The sequence below is a fragment of the Podarcis cretensis genome (assembly GCF_951804945.1).
Source record: "Podarcis cretensis genome assembly, chromosome: 1".
NCBI classification, from domain to species: domain Eukaryota; kingdom Metazoa; phylum Chordata; class Lepidosauria; order Squamata; family Lacertidae; genus Podarcis; species Podarcis cretensis.
The window spans coordinates 74,012,762-74,039,854 of record NC_137170.1 but is presented as its reverse complement, the minus strand read 5'-3'; the positions used below and the strand labels follow the sequence as shown (position 1 = coordinate 74,039,854).

The window sequence follows — 27,093 nt, the reverse complement described above, 5'->3', positions numbered from 1 at the left end:
TTGCAACTGCAGTTTTCTGAAGAGGAATCATGTCACAGGGTGGGATTCAGATCTGTTTTACTCAGAGTAGACCCACTGAAATATATTTACCTAACTTATTCATGCTCGTCAATTTCAATGTGTCCTGAGTAAAACTTAGTTGAATACCACCCATAGTTTCACAGAATTGAGACATGATGCTGTGGTAAACGGAAAAGAGCAAAATTGCTACATTCAAGTTAAACTTCACTTGTATATGATACTGGTTTTTGATCTTAACTATTTGCTGTTCAAGTGACTCACTGGGCAGTTTTATGTTTCACAAAAGAGTAAAGGTCTTGTTATTCAAGGAAGAGGCATAAGAAATGTAAAAGTTTAATGTGTACAGTTTTATTTGAGACAGCAGCCGATAAGAACTGAAGCGTACAGTATATGGTAGGAGTATAAGTGTAGGTTGTACTTATTTATAGCCATTCAGTGGAAGTTAATATATTTATGGAATCTCTATATTTAGTATGCACTGACGTACAGAGGAGAAAAATAAACTATAAATGATTAGAAAATCTGTTGCTTCTGGCACCAGTACAAAACAGGCCATAGTTAAAGTTCTGATTCTGCAAGCATTGAAACTTATCCACAAGTTCACTGTTAGTTTAATTTTGCTTTAGCATGTCAAGTTGGGAACAGGAAAGAGAGAAGTAAGGTGTGACAATCCTGAAAGCAGAAATAAAAGGTAATCTGGGAAAACTGAGGGAAATTCACATTTCCCAGGGATTCTCCCTATGGTTTCATACTTAATATCTCCACATAGCTTCATACTGGATCTTTCCCCCTGAGGAATGTTTGTCCTCCACCCACCACATTCCATTGTCTTTTGTGGCAGGCTTTTTTGTCATTCTGCGTATGTTGCTCTTGCCACTTTGTGCTGCAGAAGTAAAGATCCCATTAACATAACTATTTTTACAGTGACATATTCAGTGTTGGCATGCTGAACTCATTTGAATGTTTTGATATGTGAAGCTGTTTTGTACAGAGTCAGACCATTAGTTCATCTAGAAATTTCCCAGTTTTGAATAGATTTTTTTCCAGCTTTGCCAGGGCATGCCAGGGATATCTGCTACTGATGTTGTATGCCTCCTCTATCTCCTTAAATGCCAGTGGCTTCAAGATTTAATCCAATGTTTTTTGTTTGCAAAGATGCCAGTATTGTATCATCTTATTAAATATACTGCACATGCCTCTGGCAGCTGTTGTAATGTCTTCCATGTCTTTCATCACATAAGATTTAATATTCTGCAACCAGAAAATTATATGGATAGTGCATTAAATAAGGATAGTGGGTTAAATTTGAGGGTGTCAGTTCCAAGATCCAGCATAGGTTTCCTTTTGGAGAAAAGCAGGAAATATTGTTGCCTATTTTTCATAATAATAATAATAACAATAATAATAATTTATTATTTATACCCTGCCCATCTGGCTGGGCCTCCCCAGCCACTCTGGGCGGCTTCCATAGAAAGCAAAAATACAGTAAAATATCACACGTTAAAAACTTCCCTGAACAGGGCTGCCTTAAGATGTCTTCTGAATGTCAGGTAGTTGTTTATTGCTTTGACATCTGCTGGAAGGGTGTTCCACAGGGCGGGCGCCACTACCGAGAAGGCCCTCTGCCTGGTTCCCTGTAGCTTTGCTTCTCACAATGAGGGAACCGCTAGAAGGCCCTTTTTCATGCAGATACCTACACTGCATCTCATACTCATCATACTCATACTGCTGGAGCATCCCGTAATAATAATAATAACTTATTTCTACCCCACCCATGTGGCTGCGTTTCCCCAGTTACTCTGGGCAGCTTTCAACAGAACATCAAAAACAGAATAAAACTTCAAAAAAAAAAAAAAAAAACCACTAGGAACTTCCCTAAACAGGGCTTCCTTCAGATGTCTTCTAAAAGATGGATAGTTGTTTATTTCCTTGACATCTGATGGGAGGGCGTTCCACAGGGCGGGCGCCACTACCAAGAAGGTCTTCTGCCTGGTTCCCTGTAACTTCACTTCTCACAATGAGGGAACCACCAGAAGGCCCTCAGCACGGGACCTCAGTGTCCAGGCTGAACGATGTGGGTGGAAACGCTCCTTCAGGTATATTGGGCCGAGGCCGTTTAGGGCTTTAAAGGTCAGCACCAACACTTTGAATTGTGCTCGGAAACTTACTGGGAGCCAATGTAGGTCTTTCAAGACCAGTGTTATGTGGACTCGGCGGCCACCCCCAGTCACCAGTCTAGCTGCCACATTCTGGATTAGTTGCAGTTTCCAGGTCACCTTCAAAGGTAGCCCCATGTACAGCGTGTTGCAGTAGTCTAAGCAGGAGATAACTAGAGCATGCAGCACTCTGGTGAGACAGTCTGCGGGCAGGTAGGGTCTCATGCTGTGTACTAGATGGAGCTGGTAGACAGCTGCCCTGGACACAGAATTGACCTGCACGTCCATGGACAGCTGTGAGTCCAAAATGACTCCCAAGCTGTGCACCTGGTCCTTCAGGGGCACAGTTACCCCATTCAGGACCAGGGAGTCCTCCACACCCACCCACCCCTTGTCCCCCCAAAACAGTACTTCTGTCTTGTCAGGATTCAACCTGAATCTGTTAGCTGCCATCCATCCTCCAACTGCCTCCAGGCACTCTCACAGGACCTTCACTGCCTTCACTGGTTCTGATTTAAAAGAGAGGTAGAGCTGGGTATCATCTGCATACTGATGAACCCAAACCCCCTGATGATCTCTCCCAGCAGCTTCATGTAGATGTTAAAAAGCATGGGGGAGAGGACGGAACCCTGAGACACCCCATAAGTGAGAGCCCAAGGGTCTGAACACTCGTCTGCCAACACCACTTTCTAGACATGGCCCAGGAGAAAGGAGCAGAACCACTGTATAACAATGCCCCCAGCTCCTTTAGGCGGTCCAGAAGGATGTCATGATTGATGGTATCAAAAGCCGCTGAGCGACCCAGCAGACCCAACCTTCCACAGCAGGGAATGGAGGGAAGGAGGAATTGACAGATATCGTCACCCTAACTGCTTCTACTAGTGTTAATGGAACTCCCAGGTTGGCATAACCAATATTTGGATGACACACAGTTTTATTTCTTTATTCCACCTGAACCATATGAAACTCTCTCAGTGCTGAACTGTTGTCCGGAGGCAGTAATGCGTTGGATGATCATGAGGGCCAATAAACAGAAGCGCAGTACTGAGAAGGTGGAGACACTGTTGATGGACAGATGCTGTATTTAGCAGTTGGGTGTACAGTATACTGCACTCGCCTCTCAATGAGCATTATTCCATATACCCTCCATATTCTGAGGGTACTCCTGGATTCAGTGGTCTCACTTTGAGGCACAATTTGCCTCAAATGCAAGGAGTGCCTATTACCTGGTCAGGCTGATGTGCTAGCAATGCTATCTAGATAGCCATGCCATGATGATCTAGGCTCCTGTAGTCTCTAGTTTGAACTATTGCAATGCACTCAATATTGGATTGCCCTTGAAGATGGTCTGGAGATGACTGCTAGTACAGTATGCTGACACAAAAGCATAAGCAGGTGTGTCTGTGTGCAGTTATCTAAGAGCAATTATTGGCTTTTAAAGTCCTTCATGCGCTGGACCCCAGTTACTTTTCAAAGGGCCTTCTCCCAAGGGAAGGTTTGTTTCTCATGTTGATGGACTTAGTCCACTGTGTGGTGACATAAAAGAGCACTTTCTCTTTTTTGTGCAACCCCCCCCCCCCACACACACACCCCGTGCCCAGTAGAACTCTCTTCCTGTGGGAGTGCAGATGGTGGACTTCGGTGGATTTACCTGTTGTCCCAGGCATTTGGGGTAAACCTGTGAAGGACACAATTTCTTTAGGTCTTCTCATGCTGTTGTGTTTATTAATTGGATTTACTAATGACACTTTTTAATTAATGTATATTTTGGGTTGTATATTTTATGATATGTTGTAAACCACCCTGGGATCACCATGTGATGAAGGGTGATCTACAAATTTTAAAATAAATAAAGTCTGGATTGAACCCATTGCATGTAATTCATTGTATATGAGCAATGCCAGATGAAATGTATGGTTTCCAATGCAGAACATTCCTCTAAGTAAGAAATCTCATCTGGTTTAAAATGGATTCTAGAGTTGGACTGAGCTGTGTTGGCAAGACAGTGCAGCACAACTTTCCACAGTTACTGATGTAGAAATAAATTTCTTTTAAGTTTAGATATGCTCTTCCAAGCATTGCATTTGTAGCAATATATAGAAGTAATTAATATACCATATTTTTCGCTCTATAACACGCACCCGACCATAACATGCACATAGTTTTTAGAGGAGGAAAACAAGAAAAAAAATATTCTAAACGAAACCGTGGATGTATGATTTTTGTGGTTCATGCTGTGGCCATAGACATGTGATCTGACAATGAGTTTGAGGTAGCCCAATGCAAAAATCCTAAGGATCCATGTGGATCCATGCTTTGTAACCACGTTTTTGCACCACTGCGGCCCCAGGCAACAGTGGGTGCGTGATTTTTTTGGTGCAAGGTGTAGCCATGGACATGCTATGTGATCTGATGGTGAATTTGGGATGACCCAGTGCAAAAATCCTGAGGATCCATGTGGATCTGTGCTTTGTAACCACGTTTTAAGTGGGGAGGGAAGGAAAAGCACTCAAGGGACAAGCAACACGCATGGGGTGGGTGGAGAAGGATGCTGTTAATAATGCAGAAGAGGGGTATAAGAGGAGAAGCAAGCAGGCTCTGCTTCTCTCCCTCCTCCCCGGCTGGCTCGCTGAAAAACTTTGCTGCTATTTAGCCAGCTGAGTGGGGAGGAGAAAGGGACAAAGAGCCTGCTTGCTTTAAAGGAGCCAACTAGACAGGAGCCGCTTACAGTCGTGTAAGCGGCTCCTCTCCTCTCCCGCTTTGCTCCTTTAAAGCAAGCAGGCTCTCTGTCCCTCTCTCCTCCCCACTCAGCGGCTCTTCTCCCGCTTTGCTGTTTCAAAGCGAGCCACGGAGGAGGGAAGGAAGGGGAACCATGGATCCTCTGCTCACGACTGCAGCAGATCCCCCCGCCATCCGTAGGCATTCGCTCCATAACACGCACAGACATTTCCCCTTACTTTCTAGGAGGAAAAAAGTGAGTGTTATGGTGCAAAAAATCCGGTGCATAAACAATGCACTTGTTCTAATAATTATGAGAAATATGTAGCTGTGAGTAGCTGCTGTTAATTACAACTGAAATATTTTATATACATTTCTTGCTTAGTCTTAGTGTTATGTGTGAATGCAGCCACTGAGTAACACTCTTATTTGTTTATTGCCATCTCCGATGTTCTTTTGCTGAATTCTAATGCCTGTGCTTATCTATCCTATCCCGCTCTGTTGGAAATACTGAAAGAAGGGTAGCCAGAGCTAACCCTGATCCCAGTGGAAGTCTGAACAGCGTGCTTGCTGAAACTTGAGTGGCTGCACTTTTTCAGCCCCTGTTCTCGGACTACCCACAAAATTTGATCACACTCACACGTCATTCTTAGGGTTTGCATGTTCCCCTCTAGTTGGGTTATGTGTGTCTGTCTCACAGATGAAGAACGTAGGCTTTATTGGAAACCAACAGTCCTTGGGACTGTGCACCTGAATGACATAAAAGGAAGCAGGAGCAGGAATTATTTAAGCATAGGTTAATTTTATTACTTCATTCATTGCATTTATGTGCTGCCTCATAACACAAAATTCTATAGGCTACTTAGCGCAAACAAAATGCATATGCAGCTGTTTTGAGAAATGAGACAAGTGGTTGCTGATTGATACTGCATTGTTTTTCATTTTACACACATACAATAAAAGCTTGGACCTAGTTCTTGAAGCGGTTTTAGAAATCTACCATTTTGAAATACTTTTTCATTTGATTTTACAAATATTGTTCATTTTGTTTCTAATGAGTGTTTTTCTTTCTCCTTCCAGTGCTTCTGAATCTGGCTTTGAACATTTTGGGGCCAAGGATTTGCAGAAGAGGTGACTGGAGTTGTTAATGGACATCTGTTTTCACGGCATGGCCCAAATATCTAGCAGCAATGAAGTCAAACAGCGTTCATCACCCTCTTTGGGCACAGCAAAGGCAAAAGAAGTGGACAAAGAGGAGGCGCTGCAGATGGAAGCTGAGGCTCTAGCTAAGATGCAAAAGGAAAGAGTGGTAGCTGGTAACAGACAAAGTGTTGACATTTTAAGCAACTCTTGGCCAACTGTACAATCCCACAGGAAACAGGACCATGATCTTATGGTGTTTCCAGAGTCCGATGCCAAGAGAAAGATGGATGATAAGTTAAATACAATTGAGATAGAAAAACTAAGCCATGCTGAGTTAGAGAAACTACTACTTGAGGACAGTTCTGAGTCAAGCAAGCACACCACGTTGCCAGCAACTCCTATTCTGAGTTCATCATTTTCTTCACAGTTTTATGCCAACCCTACTATTCAAAGAGGACAGTGGACACCTGGGTTTCCTGGGCCTTCTACTTGCACTGTACCTTCTATTTACCCAGCAAATTCTTACAGCAAACAAGTTAGTATCTTTCAGAATGGCTTCCATCCAGGTATGTCCACTTACCAGTCTTCAAAGCCTATTTATCTAAGTCTTCCAGAGAGGTCCCAGTACATTACATATGCACTGCCTGCTACTTCAGCCTTCCATCCACAGAGAAGTTTGCCTATATATCAGCCAACACTTACCCCTGAAATGGCAAAAGTATTTGATAAGATAGCAAGCACTTCAGAATTTCTGAAAAATGGAAGATCAAGCACAGACTTAGAAGTGACTGCTACTAAATCTACAGTTAACTTACCAACCTCTGAAAACTCCAGTGATATTAGTAAATTTGATTGGTTGGATTTGGATCCTTTAAGTAAACCGAAAGTCGACAGTATGGATATATTGTATACGGCAGAAGATGATGCAAAGGTGACTTGTAGTACAATTGTAGAAGATCCTTGGGATGCTGTGCTACTGGAGGAGAAATCCCCAGGGAAATGTCGTCTTGAAAGAAAAGTTAGTGGGAAGTCTTCTTCTGGGGCAACAGTTACAAGAAGTCAGTCTTTAAACATTCGAACCGCTCAGCTTACTAAATTACAGGGCCAAACATCACAGGTAAAACATATCCTGAAAGCTTATTTTCATTTTGTAAGCTTACTTTCATTTTGAAATGTTGATACTATTTAATGGAATGAAGAATTTGTTCCCTGCCCAACCATAATTCTACAAATAATTGATTATTAGAACTTTTAAGAAAATTGTGAATTCGGTAATGTGTGTTTATTTTGCATTAATTTTTAAATTGAAATTTTTAAATTAAAAAATATTGTTCCTGTTAAGTACTACAGTCACATTTTCTAAAGAATGCAGTATAGCTTTAGACAATTGCCTTCTAGATGTGCAGAAATCAGAAGAAAGAATGGTGAGTAGGGAGAGTTTTATTTGCCTTCATTACTGCCCCCCACCATCAGAAACCAGGTTTGTGTAGCTGCTTCATTACTGAACAGTACACAGCTGTGGGTAGACCTTATGCAGCTCCATCAGATCATAAACCTTAGAGTGAGACACTAAGTCAGCAGATTAAGGGAACCCTCTTGTTACGATAATTTTTTTGCGTGATATTTTTCCTCATCCTTGTAAAGTCCTTCAACCTCCTGAAAATAAACATACTTGGGGCAATCCTGACTGTGGGTGGCCCTGGTTTGCAACCTTGCTGATAAAGTATAGGATCACAGAATTGGGAATTGGAAGAAAAGAATTAGGACCCACAAAATGTTGCCAAATGGCCTCCTGTTGAGGCTCCACCCAGTCTAAAACAGAAGTCTTGGTCTCATGTCTGGAAAACTTTTCGTACTGTGCTATTTAGTTCCAAAGAGATTCAGAACTGGCTTCCAGAATGGGGTTTTGTTTGTGGTTTTTTTTGGTATCTAATAGCAGTGGTGGGGGATACTTTTTTTGAGGAATGTGAAAGGAGTGAATACTCCACATAGTGCTGTGATAGGAGTCTTAATCTCATGGTTTGCATACCCCAGACTTTAATTCCCCTGAAATACTGTAGCAGTTAGCAGCTCAAATATGCCAAGCCAATGCCCTCTGCATCCCTTTCCCCTATTATTAATTATTCTTATTCTCCAACTAACACTTTCAACACTCTGTTCTTCTTCAAAGCCAGTGTGCTCATTCCCCATTAGGATGTTTTTGGAGTTCTTTTCCTTTTTAAAAAATGCAGAAACTACTATATTTTCTGTGGGGAGCTCCATTTCACTGCTAAACTAATTGGTCCAGAATCACCAAGTGTGGTATTAGAAGGGATGATTATTATTCAGTTTAATCATTATTGAAAAGTCACAAACAGTTCAGGTAGGTCAAGAGTAGTCAGTGTACGTGCAAGTAAACTTAATTGTGATGAGTTCTTAAAGTCTGGTTATTCCTATACTAAAAACTTACTGACATCACATGGGCTACTTGTGAGGAAGTGGTTTCAGGATTTCTGCCACTGTGTAGTTGGTTACTTTGCAGAACTACTGTAATAAGATACTTCTGCTGAAAAAAATAATTTTTAAAGATTATTTTTCCATGTAAACAGGCTCTTTTTAAAAAATGACATTAGAAACTCTTATATCCCATATTTCATACTGATGTTGCACACATAATGTACTATGTAGTTTATTAAATATATAAACTGCTTCTAAATTAATAGTATACGCATATCATGGCCAAAACTGTTAACTTGGTCCCCAAATCTCTGTGGTTTATCCTTTACAAAGAGGTTCCATCTGTGTGATCTGTCATGAGTATTAGGAGGAAGTAGACATTTAGGCCCCGTGCATGATCAAAACTATCTGGCATGGGAACAAAGCTTTACAACTCTGCAGGATAACACTTCAGCAGAACAAAACAAAGGCCTGAGATTTAATATGCTCACAACGGTTCTCAAATATTGAAGCGTTTTTTTTTCCTAGTGTAGGAAGTGGCAGTCATATTAACCCCTACTGTTCTTTTATTATTCTTTAGAATGTCCATATAGGATCTCTGAGTCTGTTGTGATGTGCATTATTTGTTTGCAATGACATGACAGCCAGATAATACAGTAATAAGATGGATTAGTCAGCTCATTTGTATGCCTAGGGTGTGGGTGTTTTCCGGGGTTTCTCTAGTTGTAGTTTTTGTCTTAAATTCTTCTGCAGGGATAGTCAGTAGGAGTGATGTGAGTTGTAGTCCACAGCACCTGGAGAGTACCACATTGGCTACCCTATCGTAGATTATGGGTTCCGTATATGTGGTGGTGTTAGATAAGATAATTTATTACGGTTAAAGACCAGCTCGTATGTGTGGTGGTGTTTTTATTATATTCAGTTATTTTGGGTTCTGACATTTTTATTGTAAGCATCTAGTTAGGTGTCAGGGAACTGCCATCGGAAGAACAGGTGGTGGAAAGGCTCCCGGAGAATACCAGAGACACTGCAGCAGAAGAGGGAACCAGTAGGGGGGAGCAGGAGCTCCAAGGGAAAGGGAGTCGGAGGGGGGGCTCTGGGATACTTCCAGTGAGAACAGTGAGGAGGTATCAGGACCCCCTTTAGGGACCCCCATCCCTCGCCGGAAACTGTCACGCAGAGAATCCAGGAGACGCGTTTCCGTTAAACAGCTTTTATGTTGGAAACATTTCCGTAGACGCCCACTGTCAGATTCTACCAGCGACTGACGGAGCCATGCCAAAGGGCTCCGCTCAAGGCAGAGATTTACTACACTGAGTAATCTCTGAGGGATCAAGCTTTTACGCACAAGCAGCTCATTATCCCATCACAGCAGGGTTTGCACTGAAATACAGGATAGAACTAAATGTGTCAGATAAATTTTACTGCCGTTAAAATTAGGCATTTTTTATTCACAAAATTAAAATTAAATTAAAATATCAGTTATTAGCTTGATCTAAGACTTGGGCATTTAATTTTGTTTCCAGCTACAGAATATAATTGTTATGCTGAATCAGACCATTTAATTCAGCATTCTTCCTTGGAGGTGAAACTAATGAATCAGTTGTCTATTAAATGTAGCAAAATCCCTGGCACAAGAGCTATTGCCATTTAATTTAATGTCATGTTCACTTCTGTTAAAACACTATGTGATATCTTCATAAATTAAATCCTTACTCTATTCACAATTCAGTTATGCTAGGTAAAGCTCAGTCTTTAAATTGGAGACATGTTTTTCTTTCTTTCTTCAACACAGTTCTTCAGAAACCTTGATGTTGTGGAAAGTTTAAAATGACACACATATTATCAAAACTAAATCTATTGCAAGTCACATTAGCACATTGGAAAGTTATTTTCATTTTTATCACATTTGCAGCAAAATCAGAATCATGTTTACATGGAAATAAAATCAGTGAGGCTTAATATATGAATGGTTGGTTTATACCTTGGAAAGTAGGAAGAGATATGTGAGGTTCAAACATCTGGCATATTACTGTATTGTAAGCCACAGTCTTTTTCTTTGAGGGAAAAAATGACAAAACCAAATAGGCAACTGGAATTAAACACAGCTAAAATTCTCCCATCAACACAGGAGGGGAAGGAACGTGCATGTTCAAGGTTCACTGCAATACACTTACATTGTTCTAAGTTATGGTTTAGCATTACATTCAAACATGGCTAGTTTGCTATGTCTAGGATGAACTGTGGTTAGTTTCAACTATGGTTTGTACAAACAAGTATACTTCAAATTGTGATTTAGAATCTTGACTTGTTAAGATAAACTATAGTTGAACATAATTGCAGTTTGCAGCTGAGACAGAATGATGCACTGTGGTTAACTGAAAACAGAAGCAAATGCTTCTAATCTTCTCTTGGCCACACTGTAGGAACAGGGGAGGAGAGGCAAGCTTGTGCATATAATGCTAAATTTGTTTTAGTGTTCCATCCAAACCAGGTTACTTTTTTTGTTTATCATCATCATCATTTACCCACATTTCACTCCAAGGTCCTGGGGCAGGCTACAACATTAAAACACAACATTAAAAAGGCTTTAAAACAATTTACAACAATCACAGAACATTGAAGAATGTACTTCATGGGAGTTGCTTGTAAAAAAAAATGCCGCTTTCTGTGGGTTAGAGCCAAAGATCTCCAGGTATTAGCAGAAGACACTTGATGGCTCCCCCAGAGTAGTTTGTAGTGTGGTGGAGGGGCTGCAGCCTTAATCCAAGCCAAGGTAATTTTTTTGGTACCCACTGGTTTAACTGATGCTACCCAGCAACGTGACAAATGGTAGACCAGGACCAACATACTTGTGTTATTTTATTTTACTGTTGGCTATTGAATGGAGGACTAATCATATGCTGCCTTTCAGAGTGTATTTTGGCACTGATAAATGGGACATTTCCTCTTGTGGCATGTCATATGGTACATGTGCTTTAAATCACAAACGAATGTGTGATTTAAGCAGTTGGCACAAAAATGGCACAGGTGGCAGGAGCTATGGCATTAAAGTAATTCCTATTTTGAAGTTGTTCATATAAGACATTGTATGAGTTACTTTTTTACATTTTCCCCTAGAGATTATCTTTAAAATTTTGGATTTTGACTTGACTAATAGCAGCTGCGTAAATATTTGTTCAGGTCTTTTAATAACATGAATAAAATGTTCCACAGACTTTTGAAGTAAACCTACTCACATCTTATTTCAGGACTTAATTCCACAAGAATGCCATCAAATTCTGTATATTGGAAATTAGAGGTAGAAGCCATAAAACTGGGATTATTTTAAGACTAAATAATTAGAACTAAGAATTCCTTTAGTAGGGGTTCCAGATCATACTCCATTTCACTTGCTTTTATTTGGAAAGTGGAATCAGAGAACAGAAAATATCCTGTTTATGTCTGTTGCAATATCATCATATTAAAATTGAGATTGTACGCCTCAGTCTTAGATGTAGGCTGCAATCCTGTACCCACTTGCTTGGGAGTAAACCCCATGGAACCTCTTTCTGAGTGAGTGCATATAGGATTATGCTGTTGGTGGTGGGTTGGGGTGAAGATGTGTTGTAATTATGTCATAATGGTGTGTTTAAATCTGGTTTTTCCATCTTCTGTCTATATGTGTTAGGCAATATATACTGTTGATTATATTGTGTGTGTGCATGTGTGTCTGTGTTTAAATAAACAGAAAATGAATCCATCATCAGATAATGAGAATACCAGGTTGAACTGGAATTTTTTCAGACACACAGTTGTTGCGTATTAAGGTGGAGAATTTTTCAAAAAAAATTTTTAGTTTCTATACTGGTTTTTGGTAGAAGGCCCCCACAACAGTCAAAAGCGTATTAATACAACAGAAGGTACAGTACAGTACAGTATATAATAATCTACGAGAACAATATATGACAACAAAATCTCAAGATAGAGACAAGACTAAAATAGAATTTCCCCAAGCTAAAGAATTAGAGTGTTCTTAACAACCCTACATTCCATACATTTAAGTGTTAGAAGCCTAAACAGACAATGAGCCACACTAAAAAAAAAATTATACATCTGACGAAAGGAATTAAGCGGTACTCTCACTTCTACCCATTCTAACTGTTCAGGGGTTTAGGGCAAACAAGCAATCCATGTAAAATGTCCACACGAAAACAAAAACCAACGGGGAACATGCCCAATATCTATAGCTGCCACAATTTAACACACATGCATAATTTTATTGCTAAGACAGCAGCAGAAGCAAATAACATTTCTATGTTCTTGAGACTTGAGGCATTTATAGCACAAAGTGATAGCAATAACCTGGAACTGCAGTGTTTGAAGCTACTTGAAACATTTCTCTAAGTCAGAGGTGAGCAACCCACGGTCTAGACTAGAGGACCCATGGCATCGTGCACTACTTCTCTTGGTACACTTCACCCACCCCTAGAAGCCTGAAGGAAAAGAGACAGAGAAAGAATGAGTAAATGGTGACTGAATGATGTGAGGAAAGGACAAATGTTTGTGTGAATAAATGGGTGTGTGGTATGAGAGAATGAAATGTTCAGTGAACAGCACAGCTAGACAAGGTGTCTGACCCTTTATGTGCTTTGATCCCGTTTGCAACCATCAAGAAGTGGTCCTGACCATTGCCCTATCCCCCGGGAATGTGGAACTCAACCCTGGGAAAGTTGCCCACCCCTACCTACTCTTAGCAGTGGTAGACTGCTTTCTATGAAACAAATATATTTGGAATCAAATACACTTAGTTTTGCCAGCTCTGTCCCACCTTTAGCCACTGCAGGTGAGACTACGACTATACTTTCACTGGCTTCTTTCTTCAAAACTTTCTTAGGCTTTACAGATATAGACCCTCTTAAAATATCAATATATGCAAAAAATTTAAATATATACAAAGAAGCAGCCATTCAAGATATATAGTAACAGAATTTTTCATTGGAATGTCTTCCCGCCAAACCGTGCCATTCAACACTGTAAGAGATACTATTGACAGAAATTCAGCCACCCTTGCAGCCACCCTTACCTCTGGGTTAATATCAGACAGGTAGAATCTGATATTTTCATTGTGCCATTATGTTAAACTACCCCAAAAAAGGGGATAACACACATTTATGTAGCTGGTTGTACAGCGGACAGTAGAAATTAATATGTTCTACGGTGTCTAGCACATTCAAATAACATCCACAATGTCTATCATTTCTAGAGAAGTTTAAATATCTGCCCTTAACAAAAGCTGAGGGGAAAACGTTCCGTTGGGCTAACATAAATGCCATGTGTTGGGCTGGAATTACTAGCTTTGAGATATAAGTGTTATTGGTTGCATTTAAACCATAGAACTTTGGGGAGCAGATTTTATTTACAGCTGATTAAATGTTTTGTTTTTCAATACCCCTTAATTACATTTGGATATTACAATAAATATATTGCTTACTAGAATTATACATTAATTCCAAGTCAATACCAATAGATCTATGAGTTGTATGAGTTGGAGCCATCTGGATTTATAAGAGTAAATCAGAAAGCAGACTTGAAAGTTGGGAACGAAAATGGCAAAGCAGCCAGTATTTTATAGTGCTAGACCACGCCCAATATTTCATCATGTGTATACTTAATTATGCACACATCGTCTCATACTTGATTGAATTTGGGAGACCAAGGAATACGTCTCAAGAAAGGCTTATAGGAGTCATGTCTATCACTGCTTTACTTCTTTATTCTTAAATTTCAGACAGACAATGGGACCAGTAACCTGCCAACAGGAAATAAATTTCTCAAAAATGGTGATGGCCAAGATCAAGAACAAGCAGCATTTTGTGATGCCATTGCAAAGTAAGCAGTAGTGTGGTGCAAACATCTTTAAGGAAGTAAATGACAGCAATAGTTTCATTCATAGGCTTGACACTTGAGTATTTTGTTTCATGTGTCATGTGTTATATGCATGCTTTTTTACTGGTTTGGAGGAAAAATGCAATTTTTAAAAATAGTTATTAAGCAGCAAAACACTTAAGATTGATTTCTGAATTTTTACTGCATATTCATATGGCTGTAGGATGTTTTAGGTAAAGGGTAAAGGGACCCCTGACCATTAGGTCCAGTCGTGATCAACTCTGGGGTTGCGGCGCTCATCTCGCTTTACGGGCCGAGGGAGCCAGTGTACAGCTTCTGGGTCATGGGGCCAGCATGACTAAGCCGCTTCTGGCGAACCAGAGCAGTGCACGGAAATGCCGTTTACCTTCCCGCCAGAGCGGTACCTATTTATCTACTTGCACTTTGACGTGCTTTCGAACTTCTAGGTTGGCAGGAGCTGGGACCGAGCAATGGGAATTCACCCCATCACAGGGATTCGAACCGCTGACCTTCTGACCCACAGCGCCACCCGCTGATTTGTTACAATACTATGTAATGGAGAATTGGGGGAAAGAGGGGAACCTGAAATTTGTGCACTAGGAAATGTTGAATTCTGTGATTACATAATTTATTCCATGGTGGGTAGATTTGCATAAACTTGTTCACTTTTAAAATCTGATTCAGATATCTTTTGTATAGATAGTTTGAGATTTGTAGGATAATGGCCATGAGTACAAGGCCAATGACTGGTCTCATAGGGTGGAGGGGAAACAAGCAAAACAGTTTTTAAGCAAATGAATTAACTGTGTGAATCTAACTCTGTTTACTAAGAAATAAGTAACATTGTGAACTCCATGTAAGTGTACTTTATCTTCATCAGAGCAAGGAACTTACATACATATTGCTTACAGGTTGAGGACCAAGTTTCCCTATGACAATCTTGATACAAACTCAGGCTTTGTGCTGAGCCCAGTAATGTTGCAAAGAAATATCAGTGGAGAGAACTCAAGCATCAAGATTTCAATAGAAATTGAAGGTTTCCAACAGCCAGTGATATTTACATGTGATGGTATGGGTGTTTTCATTTTTTATAAATGATGTTTCCATAGATCAAAAGATTACCTCAAGATGAAAATTCCAAGAATTATTTGCATCCTAAATTATTAGCACACATGATAATAGTCATTATTCTACAGTTTGTGTTTCAGTTGGTTGTAAATATCAGTAGATAAGATTCCTCTTACCAAATGCGTCTGGTGTAATTATTAGGGAACTGTTAAATAGGCTGGGTTTGGGTTTTTGTTTTTGTTTTTACTAGAACTAGTTTAAGTGTTTCAAAACTATTAATTGGGCAGCCTGGTCAAATTTGCATGTCATGTCAGCCTTTTAAATAAGTCTGGGAATAAGCCATCTCCCGTGTGATAAAGTTGGCTAGCTTGGGTTCTAAAGTAACATTTTATCATTTAGATTATCACCGCCACTCTCTTAAATCAAGCTGTTTAAATTAAAGTATAGTGAACAAATCATTTTCCTTGTAGTTGAAAACTTGTAGACATGTCATTGATCTTTTTATGGAGAACCCTCATAGAACTCACTGCATATTCTGGTATGGTCACCAGGTCACTCTGATAGTGACCACTCCCCTAATACGTGACCTTGTACTGGATTTTATATCTTTAAAGGACTTCTGCACTTAAATCAGCTGGAAATAGAAATTATATTTCATATAAACGTCTATTAACTCATTTAAATTGGAAAAACCTCAAGAGTTAGTGCAGAATAAAATAGTACTTTCTTAACTATTGTCTTCTATGTGTTTTTTTGTGTCTTTAAATAGCAAGTTCTCCAGTTGAGCTTATAATAATGCAGGCACTTTGCTGGGTGCATGATGACTTGAATGATGTAGACATTGACAGTTATATCTTGAAGGTTTGTGGACAAGAAGAAGTTTTGCAGAAGTAAGCAGATACTTTCCCTCTCAATATTTAAGTGGGCTTAGGGTGCTTTCAGAAAGAGAATTTTTCAAATAATGCAAATGTTTGTTAACTTACTGGATTTTCTGCAAAAAGAGTAAATCTGGCTCTCATTTTGATGATGTCGTGTGGACACTGGGGGGGGGGGGACTTGTATGTATAGCCGAGAAGAGATTTTTTGCTGATCCCTCTTCTACTCTGCACCTAAAATATGTTTGGAAAAGAGGGTCCTCCACCTCTCAAACAGATTTTTTGGGTGGTTTGAAGCCTTCTGTATCTCCCAGACTCATCACACAACTATGCTAAGCCATAGTTAACAAAGAAAAAGAGAAGAAGCAAGGGCAGTAGTGAGGAAGGGAGCACATGTTGACTGCAAAGGCATGTTACGTCTGCATTGACCACAGTGTTGCTTTCTAGATTCCAGTCACTATTACTTTCCAGGAAAATCTTTTAGAAAATGTTTTGCAAATTTGAAATGGTAGGCAACCACATGCATTTCTTTTACAGTAAGCACGGTGTAGGAAGCCATGAATACATTCAGAACTGCCGAAAGTGGGACACGGATATTAAACTGCAGCTCTTGACCCGTAATGTTATATGCAGAGATTTGGCACGAACAGTAAGTACAAAGTGAACACACATTCTCAAAACAACCTGACTTTATTGATTTCATGTGTATTATTGAGGTTGTGCACATTCCTTGCTCTCTTCTTGTAGCTTGGAACTGAGGAAAAAAATAAAACTTGTTTTCATTATAGTTATAAGTGAGGATTAAAAAAACATTTCAGCCTCTTAACTGTTCAGGAGCACGGAGAAATATATACTTGTTGCTAGTGATTTCATTTTATATATTCTGTACTATTTTGTCAACACTTCCTTAAAGTGTTAAAAGAACTTGATAAAGCACTATAATTCGCCCCTGCCCTGTCATCTTGCATGGTTAAATTGACCAATATGATTCAGTTCAAAAAGGTTAGGCACAACTATGATTGTTTTGTTGAAAAATGGACTCTTCATCATCTGTGATAAGGCACAAATAAACTTAAATCCATATGCTTTTTTGGATTCTCCAAGATCTTTATTTACTGTGTTAAACATAACCAACTTTTCCTCTCCTTTTTTGCTGTTCTGTTTGTACATTGTTTAAAAAAAACAAAGAAAATAAAGCATCCTTAGAACAGCAGTCATCACAATGAATAGGGCTGAAAGCAAAAAATGCAGGAAATTCCTTTGCACATATAAACATTTTATACATATTATAGAGCTCTTTAGGACCTGGCCGCGGGCTTTTTAAAGTATTTGTAGAGGTGAAATAGGTTCATTGGAGAGCTTAAGGGCTAACAGTGCAATCCTTTACATGTCTGCCCCAAAGCAAGCCCCACTGAGTTCAATTAAACTTACGTATTCATAGGTCAGTTTTGGCTTACCGCCTAAAACATTAGTTAACCTGAAATGGATTTTACAGTAAAAAAAAAAAGTGAGTTGGCTTTCAAAATTCCTGTTTGGTTCACTGATTCATGGTGAATAGTTAATAGAATTTGGAGAGTGAAAAATATTGGTACAAGTTTATAGACTTTGTGACAAACCCTTAACTAGAGTATTTGAAGGTAGATATTTGTGCACTTTATTCTTTAAACGAAGAGTGGGGGGGGGGAGCCAAAATTCTCATTTTCTAAACTCCAGACAAATTGCTGTCCATGTTTATATTACTTTTTAGAATTCCTTTAGAAGAAACGTGGTTATAGCCTTCAAATAACTTGTATATCTCTCATTTTTAGGAAGATGATGACAGTACACCTGTAGATTTGACAAAGCATCTTTATCATGTAGAAAAGCTTTTCAGAGAAAGCATTCAAAGGTAACCACTGTCATAACATCCTTTGTAATGAAATGAATTACCTCCAAGTTGTCAGTATATTTCTTTTACAAATGCATATAGTAATATAATCATTGTTCGTTTCAGTCAGTCTCTTGAAGAGCTGTTGGAAGCTTATCATAATCAAGTCGATAAACTACTTAAGAATGAGGTAAGCATTATCTCTTGCTGCGCTAAACTTACTTCTGTGGCAATAAAAAAATTCCTTCCATAGCACCTTAGAGACCAACTAAGTTTGTTATTGGTATGAGCTTTCGTGTGCATGCACACTTCTTCAGATACACTGAAACAGAAGTCACCAGACCCTTATATACAGTGAGAGGGTGGGGAAGGGTATTACTCAGAAGGGTAATGGGAATGGGTGGTTGGCTGATAGGTGTGCAATTGGTCTTACAGGAAAAAGCAAGGGGTGAGATGGCTAAAAATATTTTTTAGCAGATGGTGCTGTGGTCTAAACCACAGAGCCTAGGGCTTGCCAATCAGAAGGTCGGTGGTTCAAATCCCCGCAAAGGGGTGAGCGCCTGTTGCTTGGTCCCGGCTTCTGCCAACCTAGCAGTTCGAAAGCACGTCAAAGTGCAAGTAGATAACTAGGCACCGTTCCAGCGGGAAGGTAAACGCCGTTTCTGTGTGCTGCTCTGGTTCGCCAGAAGTGGCTTAGTCATGCTGGCCACATCACCCAGAAGCTGTACGCCAGCTCCCTTGGCCAGTAAAGTGAGATGAGCGTCGCAACCCCTTTACCTTTAATAGTAGTAGAACTGAACTATTGCAGCTTTCTCCAAATCTGCTAAGTCTCACCACCCTGGTCCATACTTCCCCATGTCTGCATTCCTCCACATTAAAAACAAACAATGGTAGTCATGTGTATTTTTCAGAGTACAAATGAGAATCCATATAGATCTTTATAAGGGGCTATACAACCTTTGCTGGACAGGGATAGCTTGGCTGCTGTGAGTCTTGTGTTCGTACTCACACAATTGGACTCCTAATTCAGAACTCTGTCATGTGCTTTTCTCATCAGAACCAGACTAAAGCTGTAGATCATATCATTAAATCTGTTCGAAAAATTTGCTATACATTGGATGGGGTAGAGACTCCTGCAATTACAACATCTGTAAAGAAGCTAAGAAGAGCAGTTAACCTTCCAAGGAGTGTGAGTCCTGAGGTAATTGGTTTGCCATATTTTGTAGTGTGTACGTGCTTTGTGAGATATAAGGAACATTTAGTCCCATCCCCCGCATTACCTGCAGACAAGTTGATAGGGCAAATCTGGGAAAGACAGGTTTTTGTTTCACTAGCCAAGAAACATGGCGTGAGGTAAATGGAAAATGTTTCTTCTTATTTTTTTGATGAGGGGGGAGGGTTTTGGAGCATGGTGAATTTTGTCCTTCTGCAATTACAGCCTTTAAACCGACTTGGGGCAATGATAGTGATGACGTTCCTCCTCCCACATCCAGTTCTGTACTTTTACAGTGGAGGATGAGAGGGCAGAGAGAACTGTGGCATTTACAGTAGGTGACAAGAAACCCATATTTTGCCTCTACAGAAGTAAAGAAAGAAAGAACTATTATGAAATTTTCATAGGATAGTTTTAACAATCGGTTGGATACCTGAATAAGTTTCATTTATAGTATAGCGTAACCAAGGGTTTTCCACATATGTGAGGATTGTGTTTTCCATATGTTATTGCACAGGTGTCTTTAACATCTTCTGATGAGACTAGCAAGAATGCAGTTGGTAAGTACAAAACTTGCATCTAATTTTGTTTTTAATGTTTGTTTTAATGGTTACCTTCCTAAAGCAAAATGTTTTATTTTAGGTGCCTTGCAACTTGAAAACCCTCTGCAAACGAGCATAGATCAGCTGACCTCAGCAGTATATGCTCTTCTTCAACTCCACTTGAACTCGTGCAGCAGTCCCTTAAACACTCCAAAGATTCAGAAAAGCACTAAAGAAGCATGGACTGCCACAGAGCACCTCCAGTTCACAATATTTGCAGCTCACGGAATCCTTAGTAGCTGGGTCTCTGTGTAAGTAACCAAACCAAAACGCACCTTTTACCCCAGTGCGCACGCATCACAATGTTTTGATTCATCATAATGTTTGTCTCCCTTTTACAGTTATGAAAAATACTATTTGGTTTGTTCTCTTACCCACAATGGAAGAGATCTTTTCAAACCTGTGCAGTCCAAGAAGGTTGGCACTTATAAGAATTTCTTCTATTTGATTAAATGGGATGAATTGTAAGTGGTGATTTTTTATTTATCTGACTCATAAAAATATTATGGTTTCTCTGAGGAGTAGTTATCACATCCCCTGAGATTGTTAATTAATGCTAGTGATTCCTTCAGACCACATAGTTAAGAGTGTCTTTCATTTTCTATGCTCTGTCAGTGCATGAAATTCTGAATAGTTTACCAGGTCCTTCAGCATAATTTGCATAGAACCTCCCAACTTTTCAAGATAGAAATAACTAAAAATAAAATTGGTGTTGTTCTACTGTTCAGTTATTAATGTATTCAGCTGGTGAAGAAAACAAGGAAGGAAGCTTGCAAGCCCAGGTCCCATCCCCAGTATTGTCTTGGGGATCAAGCTGCTTCCCACACAATGGAAATTCCTATACAGAACTGGGAATTTCCTCATGTGGGAAACTATGAGGAATCCTGTGTGAAGCTGATGGCATATGAGACATGTGCATACAACCAAGTAGGCATGTACTTTTTCCCAGATGGCCAACAATTTCTTACACAAAAGTGATGGATGTTGGAAATAGCCATCACCATATTAAAAGCATGGCTTTACAAAAGTCAGCTGATTATTCCTGTTCCATTTCTCATCATGCTTCTAATGACTCTGTTTCTTTGTCACTAATGTTTATAAATACTGCATGAAATATTTTGTCCATGTAAGAGGGGTTTCTGTTGAAGTATGGTGAGGGTTAGTGAGATTGCAATAGTGCAATTGTCTACATTTAGTTGGCAATGGAGAATAAAGCACTGTTTTGGCAATGGGGGAACTACGTATTGATCTTCTTGAACATATGATATATTTTTAAAGCATAGTTGTCAGTAATTCCTAACGATTCTATTTATTTTACAGAATAATTTTTCCTATACAGATCTCTCAGTTGCCATTAGAATCCATCTTATGCCTTACCCTCTTTGGAATATTAAATCAAAATGGTGGTAGTTCACCAGATTCCAATAAACAGAGAAAAGGCCCTGAAATGTTGGGTCAAGTTTCCTTACCTCTTTTTGATTTTAGGCGGTGAGTATTCAAAATGTCTTCTGTGGCAAATAGTATAGTTTTTTAGAGGGAGGTTACCAATTTTAATCCAAAGAAAATAGAATTGAACCTAAGAAAATGGAAAGAGAAATGCATTATATAGGTGGGATGGGCTCTAGATAACAGCCACCTCCTATTTTGAATAATATATTTTAAATATGTTTATTCTTTCAAGGGGTGGAGTGATAGGCTGGCTCCATGTTAAGGATTGTGATACTTTTGAATACTGAGTGGTGTTGACTATAGTCCTGCTTATGGACTTCTTAAATCCCTAATTCATAAGATTTCAGCTATTAAGGTTTTATCACTCTAGAAATTCCACTACTTGTACAAAATTCTCTAGGTTCCCAGTACATTGTCCAGCCAAATGTAGTTGGAAAGCAGTTCCCATCATCCTTAACCATTGGCCATGGTGGCTAAGGTTAATAGGTGTTGGGGCCCTCCAGATGTTGTTGGTACTATATGTTAGCAGCCCCAGAGCGAACTTAAGGAATATTGCAGGTACAGCCTTTTTTCAAGAACACAGAACACAATCAAGTGGGTTGTCATCCTCCACTTGCTAGAAGGCAGGAAAAAACATTACCACTTCAAAATAACCTGTAGATTACTCCTGTCTTGGAGTGGCAGGATTTTGCTGGTGCTCTTCTGGCCTAGTCTTTTCTGGCTCATTGTGTGTGCGATCTGTGATATTCTGAGTGTAGTGAGTGATTCTCTGTTGTTGTCCCCCCACCCCACTCCACCCCCTGAGGCCTTTTCCTCAGCATTTGTGTCTTTCATTCTGAGCCATTTCCCCCTCAGTGTCTGTCTTTCTTTGTTTTTCCATTAATTATACAGTTCTTCTCTCCCTTCCAATTAATTCTTTCCTTTGTCACCAAATTGTACAGTTGACTATCTATTGCCTTAAACCCCAAGTTGGTGGCTTCCTTACTTATTAATTGTATTTTTCTTACCTGGGTTCAGCCTTCAATTCTTTCCTTTAATTATCCCTCCTGAATTAATTCAGTTTTACTCTTGAATGTGTGCATGAAGCAGCAGCATTGTCACTATGCGCATCTTGCACGACTGTGGTCTTCTCTAAGGTAGCTGTCCTGACGGATGGGCGACATCCTCAACAATTCCACTCTAAGATGTAGATTGCCTTCATAAAACATCTCTCAACTTCTTTAAGGTTGCTGTGTTTGTGGCAGATGGATCTGTGGACACAGCCCATTTGTGTCTTATGCTATGGCAGCAGAAATAGTATCAAGACGCATTGTGTGAGGAAACTGATCCCAACTAGACTGATCTTAGCAACAGATTCTTTTGATGGCAGGGAGCTTGTGGGAGATGACAGTTCATTAGGTGACATTCTCATGGAGATGGATAAAAAGAAGGCAGTGCCATAAGAGGGAGGATAAGTCTCCTATTTGGTGCTTCCATCTTTGTCAGACTTTTCATGCCTCCTGTTTTGCTTGCAGGGGTCATGAATTTTGATCAAATATGCTACTAAAGATTTCAATCCAGAGGTCCACAGTGCTCAGGACTTCTGAAAATTATCTTTATAAGCATATGGAAAATTATCTTTATAAGTTTGCTGATGCTGAAGTATATGAATCAGGTCTGAGATGATTCTATGAACAAAACTTGTTTTTTCTTCCTAGTATAACTGCTTAAGTTGGCTCTTTATTTGATTTAACAAGCAAATTCTGTCCTCACATTCCAACTGCTATCATTTTGTAACTGATAGTTCTTTTTTCTGCACAGAGCACTAAATTCTTCTTGGTTTTGTGTCCGTAGAATGTTGACTTGTGGAACAAAACTTTTACACCTTTGGACACCTCCCACAAACCTTGTCCCTGGAGCGGTCCATAAAAAAGGAAATTTAATGGAAAGAATAGTATTGCAGGTAATGCTAGTTCCCTCTTAATTGCTTTTAAAAGCTTTTATACCCTATGCAGAATTATTTGAGTAGTAATAAATGATCCCTTCACAATCTCATCTTCTTTAATCCACTATGAAAATTTGAGTGCTGTATCTCGTCATTACTTGGACTCTTTTTGCAAAACAGTGAGAGGATATATCTGGCCTTTTTCTGCTTTAGCCTTTTTGTATATGGCTGTGCAGTCCATGCACATACAAAAGAGTAAAATAACTGCAGAATGATGAAAAAATTTGAAAACTTCTGTGACGTAGTTTGCCTGTGAGGGTTTAGACTTAAAGATCTGTGTCTGAGGGATTTGCACATTACAAGTTCTTATACACACAATCCTTTTTTGTGTGCAAGGGTGGGTGTTTAATGCAGTTTAACAGACCATTTTATCATCCTGATAAGCATGCTGGGAAATGGTGCACGGATCACATTCTCAGTATGCTGTAACTGCAAAAATATACATAGATCCTTGTACTTGAGTATGGACCTTTGCATCCAAAAATGTGATGCATGATGTCTGGCCTATACAAACAATGTAATGAGATGGTGTAGTAGAGGCAGACTGTAGTACTTCAAACTGCTGGCAGCCATAATACTTTTGAATGTGCTCCTATGTAAATAAAAAATTAACAGAAAGTTAGAACCTCTCTTCCTAGTACTTCAGTTACTTGTAATAACTTCTAGGGAACATTTTAAAATGGGCATCTCCACTTGTAGCTTCATTTGGTCAATTTTGCATTCTAAGGTCCACTTTGCACAACACAGTAAAGCTATTTTTAATTATCTGGGCACATAACACCAATCCTGGCCTGACTGCACTGGCTGCCAGTTAGTTTACAGGCCTAATTCAAAGTGCTGGTTTTGGCCTACAGAGCCTTATGCAGCTCAGGATCACAATACCTCAAGGATTGCCTCTTCCCATATAAACTGATTCAGACCCTGCTGTCATCATCTGAGGCCTTTTTTTCATGGTCTCCTTCCTTGGGAGGTCTGGAGGGTGGCAATATGAGAACAGGTTTATTCAGTGGTGGCTCTCACTTGTGGAATGCTCTTCCCAGGGAGGCACGCCTGGTGCCATCATTACATAGATTTAGGCACTAGGCATTTGTTTTTACCAGACCTTTGGCTCTTAATTATCTGTGGTGTCCTTGAGTGGGTGGGACATTTTAATCTAGTCTTTTAAAAATAGTTTGTATTTGAGATCCCCCCCCCCTTTTATGCCAGTTTTAATGTATACATTTGTTTATATATTGTAAGTCACGTGTTGCAATGACAAATGTCATATGGAAACTTCATTATTATATACTATATGTATTATTTGTGAGAACACTTCACACTAAATGTTCTTTTTGATATTTATGGTCTGTGGCTTTGATGTTTTGTTATTTTATTGTGAGGGGAAAGAGGACAAAAAGTGGGTGCTGGAAATGAGGTCGTAATTGGGATGTAGAAGTAGTTCTCTGAGTTGCCATGTCATAGTTTGCATCAATAATAAGTTTATTTTTTAAAATTTTGCAGATTGATTTCCCTTCCTTATCATTTGATATTGTATACAAAATTCCTCAAGCTGCAAACAATACCACATGTCATTCCATAGAAATATTGGAAAAAGATTCAAGAGAGCGTCTTCTTTCCATTCTTTCCAAGGAGGGTACACTTGGGTATGTTGCATTGCGTTAAGCGTGGTTAGTCATCATGGTTAGTCATCAAATGTTTTGGACTTCATGTCTCATCAGCTTCAGTTAGGACGGCCAATGTTCAGAGATTATGGGAGTTTTAATCCACAATATCTGGAGGACTTCACTTTGGTTATCCTTAATATTAAGAGTAGCGGTTTGCCTTTCTACATAATTATCCTACAGTCACCTTTTAATTTAATATACATGTTCAAAATGTTGCACTTTATTAGGCATTGAGTTTTTCTGTCTTCTAGTTTACAAGTCCTGACAAAATTATCTTCATGTAGATGTAGATGCAGAACAATACAGTATTTCCACACATTTGAATCTCACGTCTAAATCTTTCCTCTTTTGTGTGCGAGACAACTTGAAACCTGACATTCTTACAGGAAATACGCATCAGAATACTGTAAAGCATGCTGCCCACCTGTATACAGTGGTGCCCCGCAAGACGAATGCCTCGCAAGACGGAAAACCCGCTAGACGAAAGGGTTTTCCGTTTTTCGAGGCGCTTCGCAAGACGAATTTCTCTATGGGCTTGCTTCGCAAGACGAAAACGTCTTGCAAGTCTTGCGATTTTTTTCGCTCCCCCCTTTTTCTAAGCCGCTAATAGCCGCTTTGCCGCTAATAGCCGCTAATAGTGCTAATCCGCTAAGCCGCTAATAGGGTTGCTTCGCAAGACGAAAAAACCGCATGACGAAGAGACTCACGGAACGGATTCTTTTCGTCTTGCGAGGCACCACTGTACTGCCATATATGGCAATCATCCATGCATTTATTTTTGTTTTTTATACAGCTTGTATTTTGACTGGATTTTTGGTGATTTGGGGAAATCTTGTCTTTTTATGGTCCTGTTTGCATGAAATAAGTGGCAAAAAGCTGGGATATAGTTGTTAGTGCCTCCCTGAAGGAAACTCGTTTCTTGTCCATTTGAAGTGAAGGGTGATTTACCTTTTTATGTCAATATGTGTAGATTGTGTTGATCCTGATTAGACACATCACAATCATTCGGAAGCTGACTGAAGATGTGATCACAGTACAGTGGTACCTCAGGTTAAGTACTTAATTTGTTCTGGAGGTCCGTTCTTAACCTGAAACTGTTCTTAACCTGAAGCACCACTTTAGCTAATGGGGCCTCCATCTGCTGCTGCGCTGCCAGAGCACAATTTCTGTTCTCATCCTGAAGCAGAGTTCTTAACTCGAGGTACTATTTCTGGGTTAGCGAAGTCTGTAACCTGAAGCGTCTGTAACCCGAGGTACCACTGCATATTTCCAAGCGTTGCAGATTCAGGTGTCTTCAGTATTTCAGTAATCTCTGTCCAGAGGTCAACATGTTAAATATTTCCCTGTTGATTTTCCTGGACCTCAAAGCTCCTCCTTTTAACCTTTTTGGGTCTGCAGAACCTGTTGACTCTTAGTATGACAGAATAATAGAAGGGTCATTCCATGTCAAATGATCCAGGGACTTTTACTTTACAATTTCATATTGCTTTCATTTTCAGTTTCCTAAAAGTAGTATAAGAGAAGCTACCTGATCTCAGTTTTTAATTTTTTATTTCATCCTGTTTTTGAGTTATGAGGGTTTGAAATTTCAAAAAATTGACAATTTTGGCCTCGCTGGACTATATAAAAATCTTAAAATCTCAGCCCAGGATTGAAACCCACCTCACCCCTGATGTCAAGGCCAGGGCTTGGGCAAAGCCCACTTAAGCAGTTTCCAAAGTTCTGTTGGGAGCCTTTGAAATGCTTCACAGAGTAGGGTGCAAATAATTGCAATCCTGTTAGGGTGTGTGTGGGTGTGGGTGTGGGTGTGGGTGTGTTCCTGGTCTGGGTGTCCCATCCCCCCCATTCATTTCAAGACTTTTCTCCTTTGAGTTTGGGACTTCAAAGCACCAAATCCCCTGACTTCATTTGTGATATCAGGTGATTGTCAAATTTGACCCGTGAGGCGGATCCTAATAATGATACGGCCTTTGGAGTCAAAAGTGTTGCCAGGGACTAGAAAAATGGA

General features: G+C 39.7%; 1 protein-coding gene across 2 annotated transcripts in view; it reads left to right on the top strand.

The window, feature by feature from the left end:
* PIK3C2A (phosphatidylinositol-4-phosphate 3-kinase catalytic subunit type 2 alpha) overlaps positions 1–27,093 on the top strand; it is a 49,843-nt gene that overhangs the window by 1,777 nt on the left and 20,973 nt on the right. For both annotated transcript variants that reach the window (XM_079965670.1, XM_079965669.1), the window contains exons 2-15: positions 5,976–7,155; positions 14,245–14,345; positions 15,275–15,432; positions 16,201–16,321; positions 16,844–16,955; positions 18,115–18,194; positions 18,300–18,363; positions 19,231–19,374; positions 19,904–19,946; positions 20,029–20,239; positions 20,330–20,452; positions 21,309–21,476; positions 23,271–23,379; positions 24,922–25,064. In XM_079965670.1, the coding sequence (XP_079821796.1) occupies positions 6,043–7,155; positions 14,245–14,345; positions 15,275–15,432; positions 16,201–16,321; positions 16,844–16,955; positions 18,115–18,194; positions 18,300–18,363; positions 19,231–19,374; positions 19,904–19,946; positions 20,029–20,239; positions 20,330–20,452; positions 21,309–21,476; positions 23,271–23,379; positions 24,922–25,064 (2,690 nt within the window). In that variant the 5' untranslated portion in view covers positions 5,976–6,042. The remainder of the gene's footprint in view (positions 1–5,975; positions 7,156–14,244; positions 14,346–15,274; positions 15,433–16,200; positions 16,322–16,843; positions 16,956–18,114; positions 18,195–18,299; positions 18,364–19,230; positions 19,375–19,903; positions 19,947–20,028; positions 20,240–20,329; positions 20,453–21,308; positions 21,477–23,270; positions 23,380–24,921; positions 25,065–27,093) is intronic.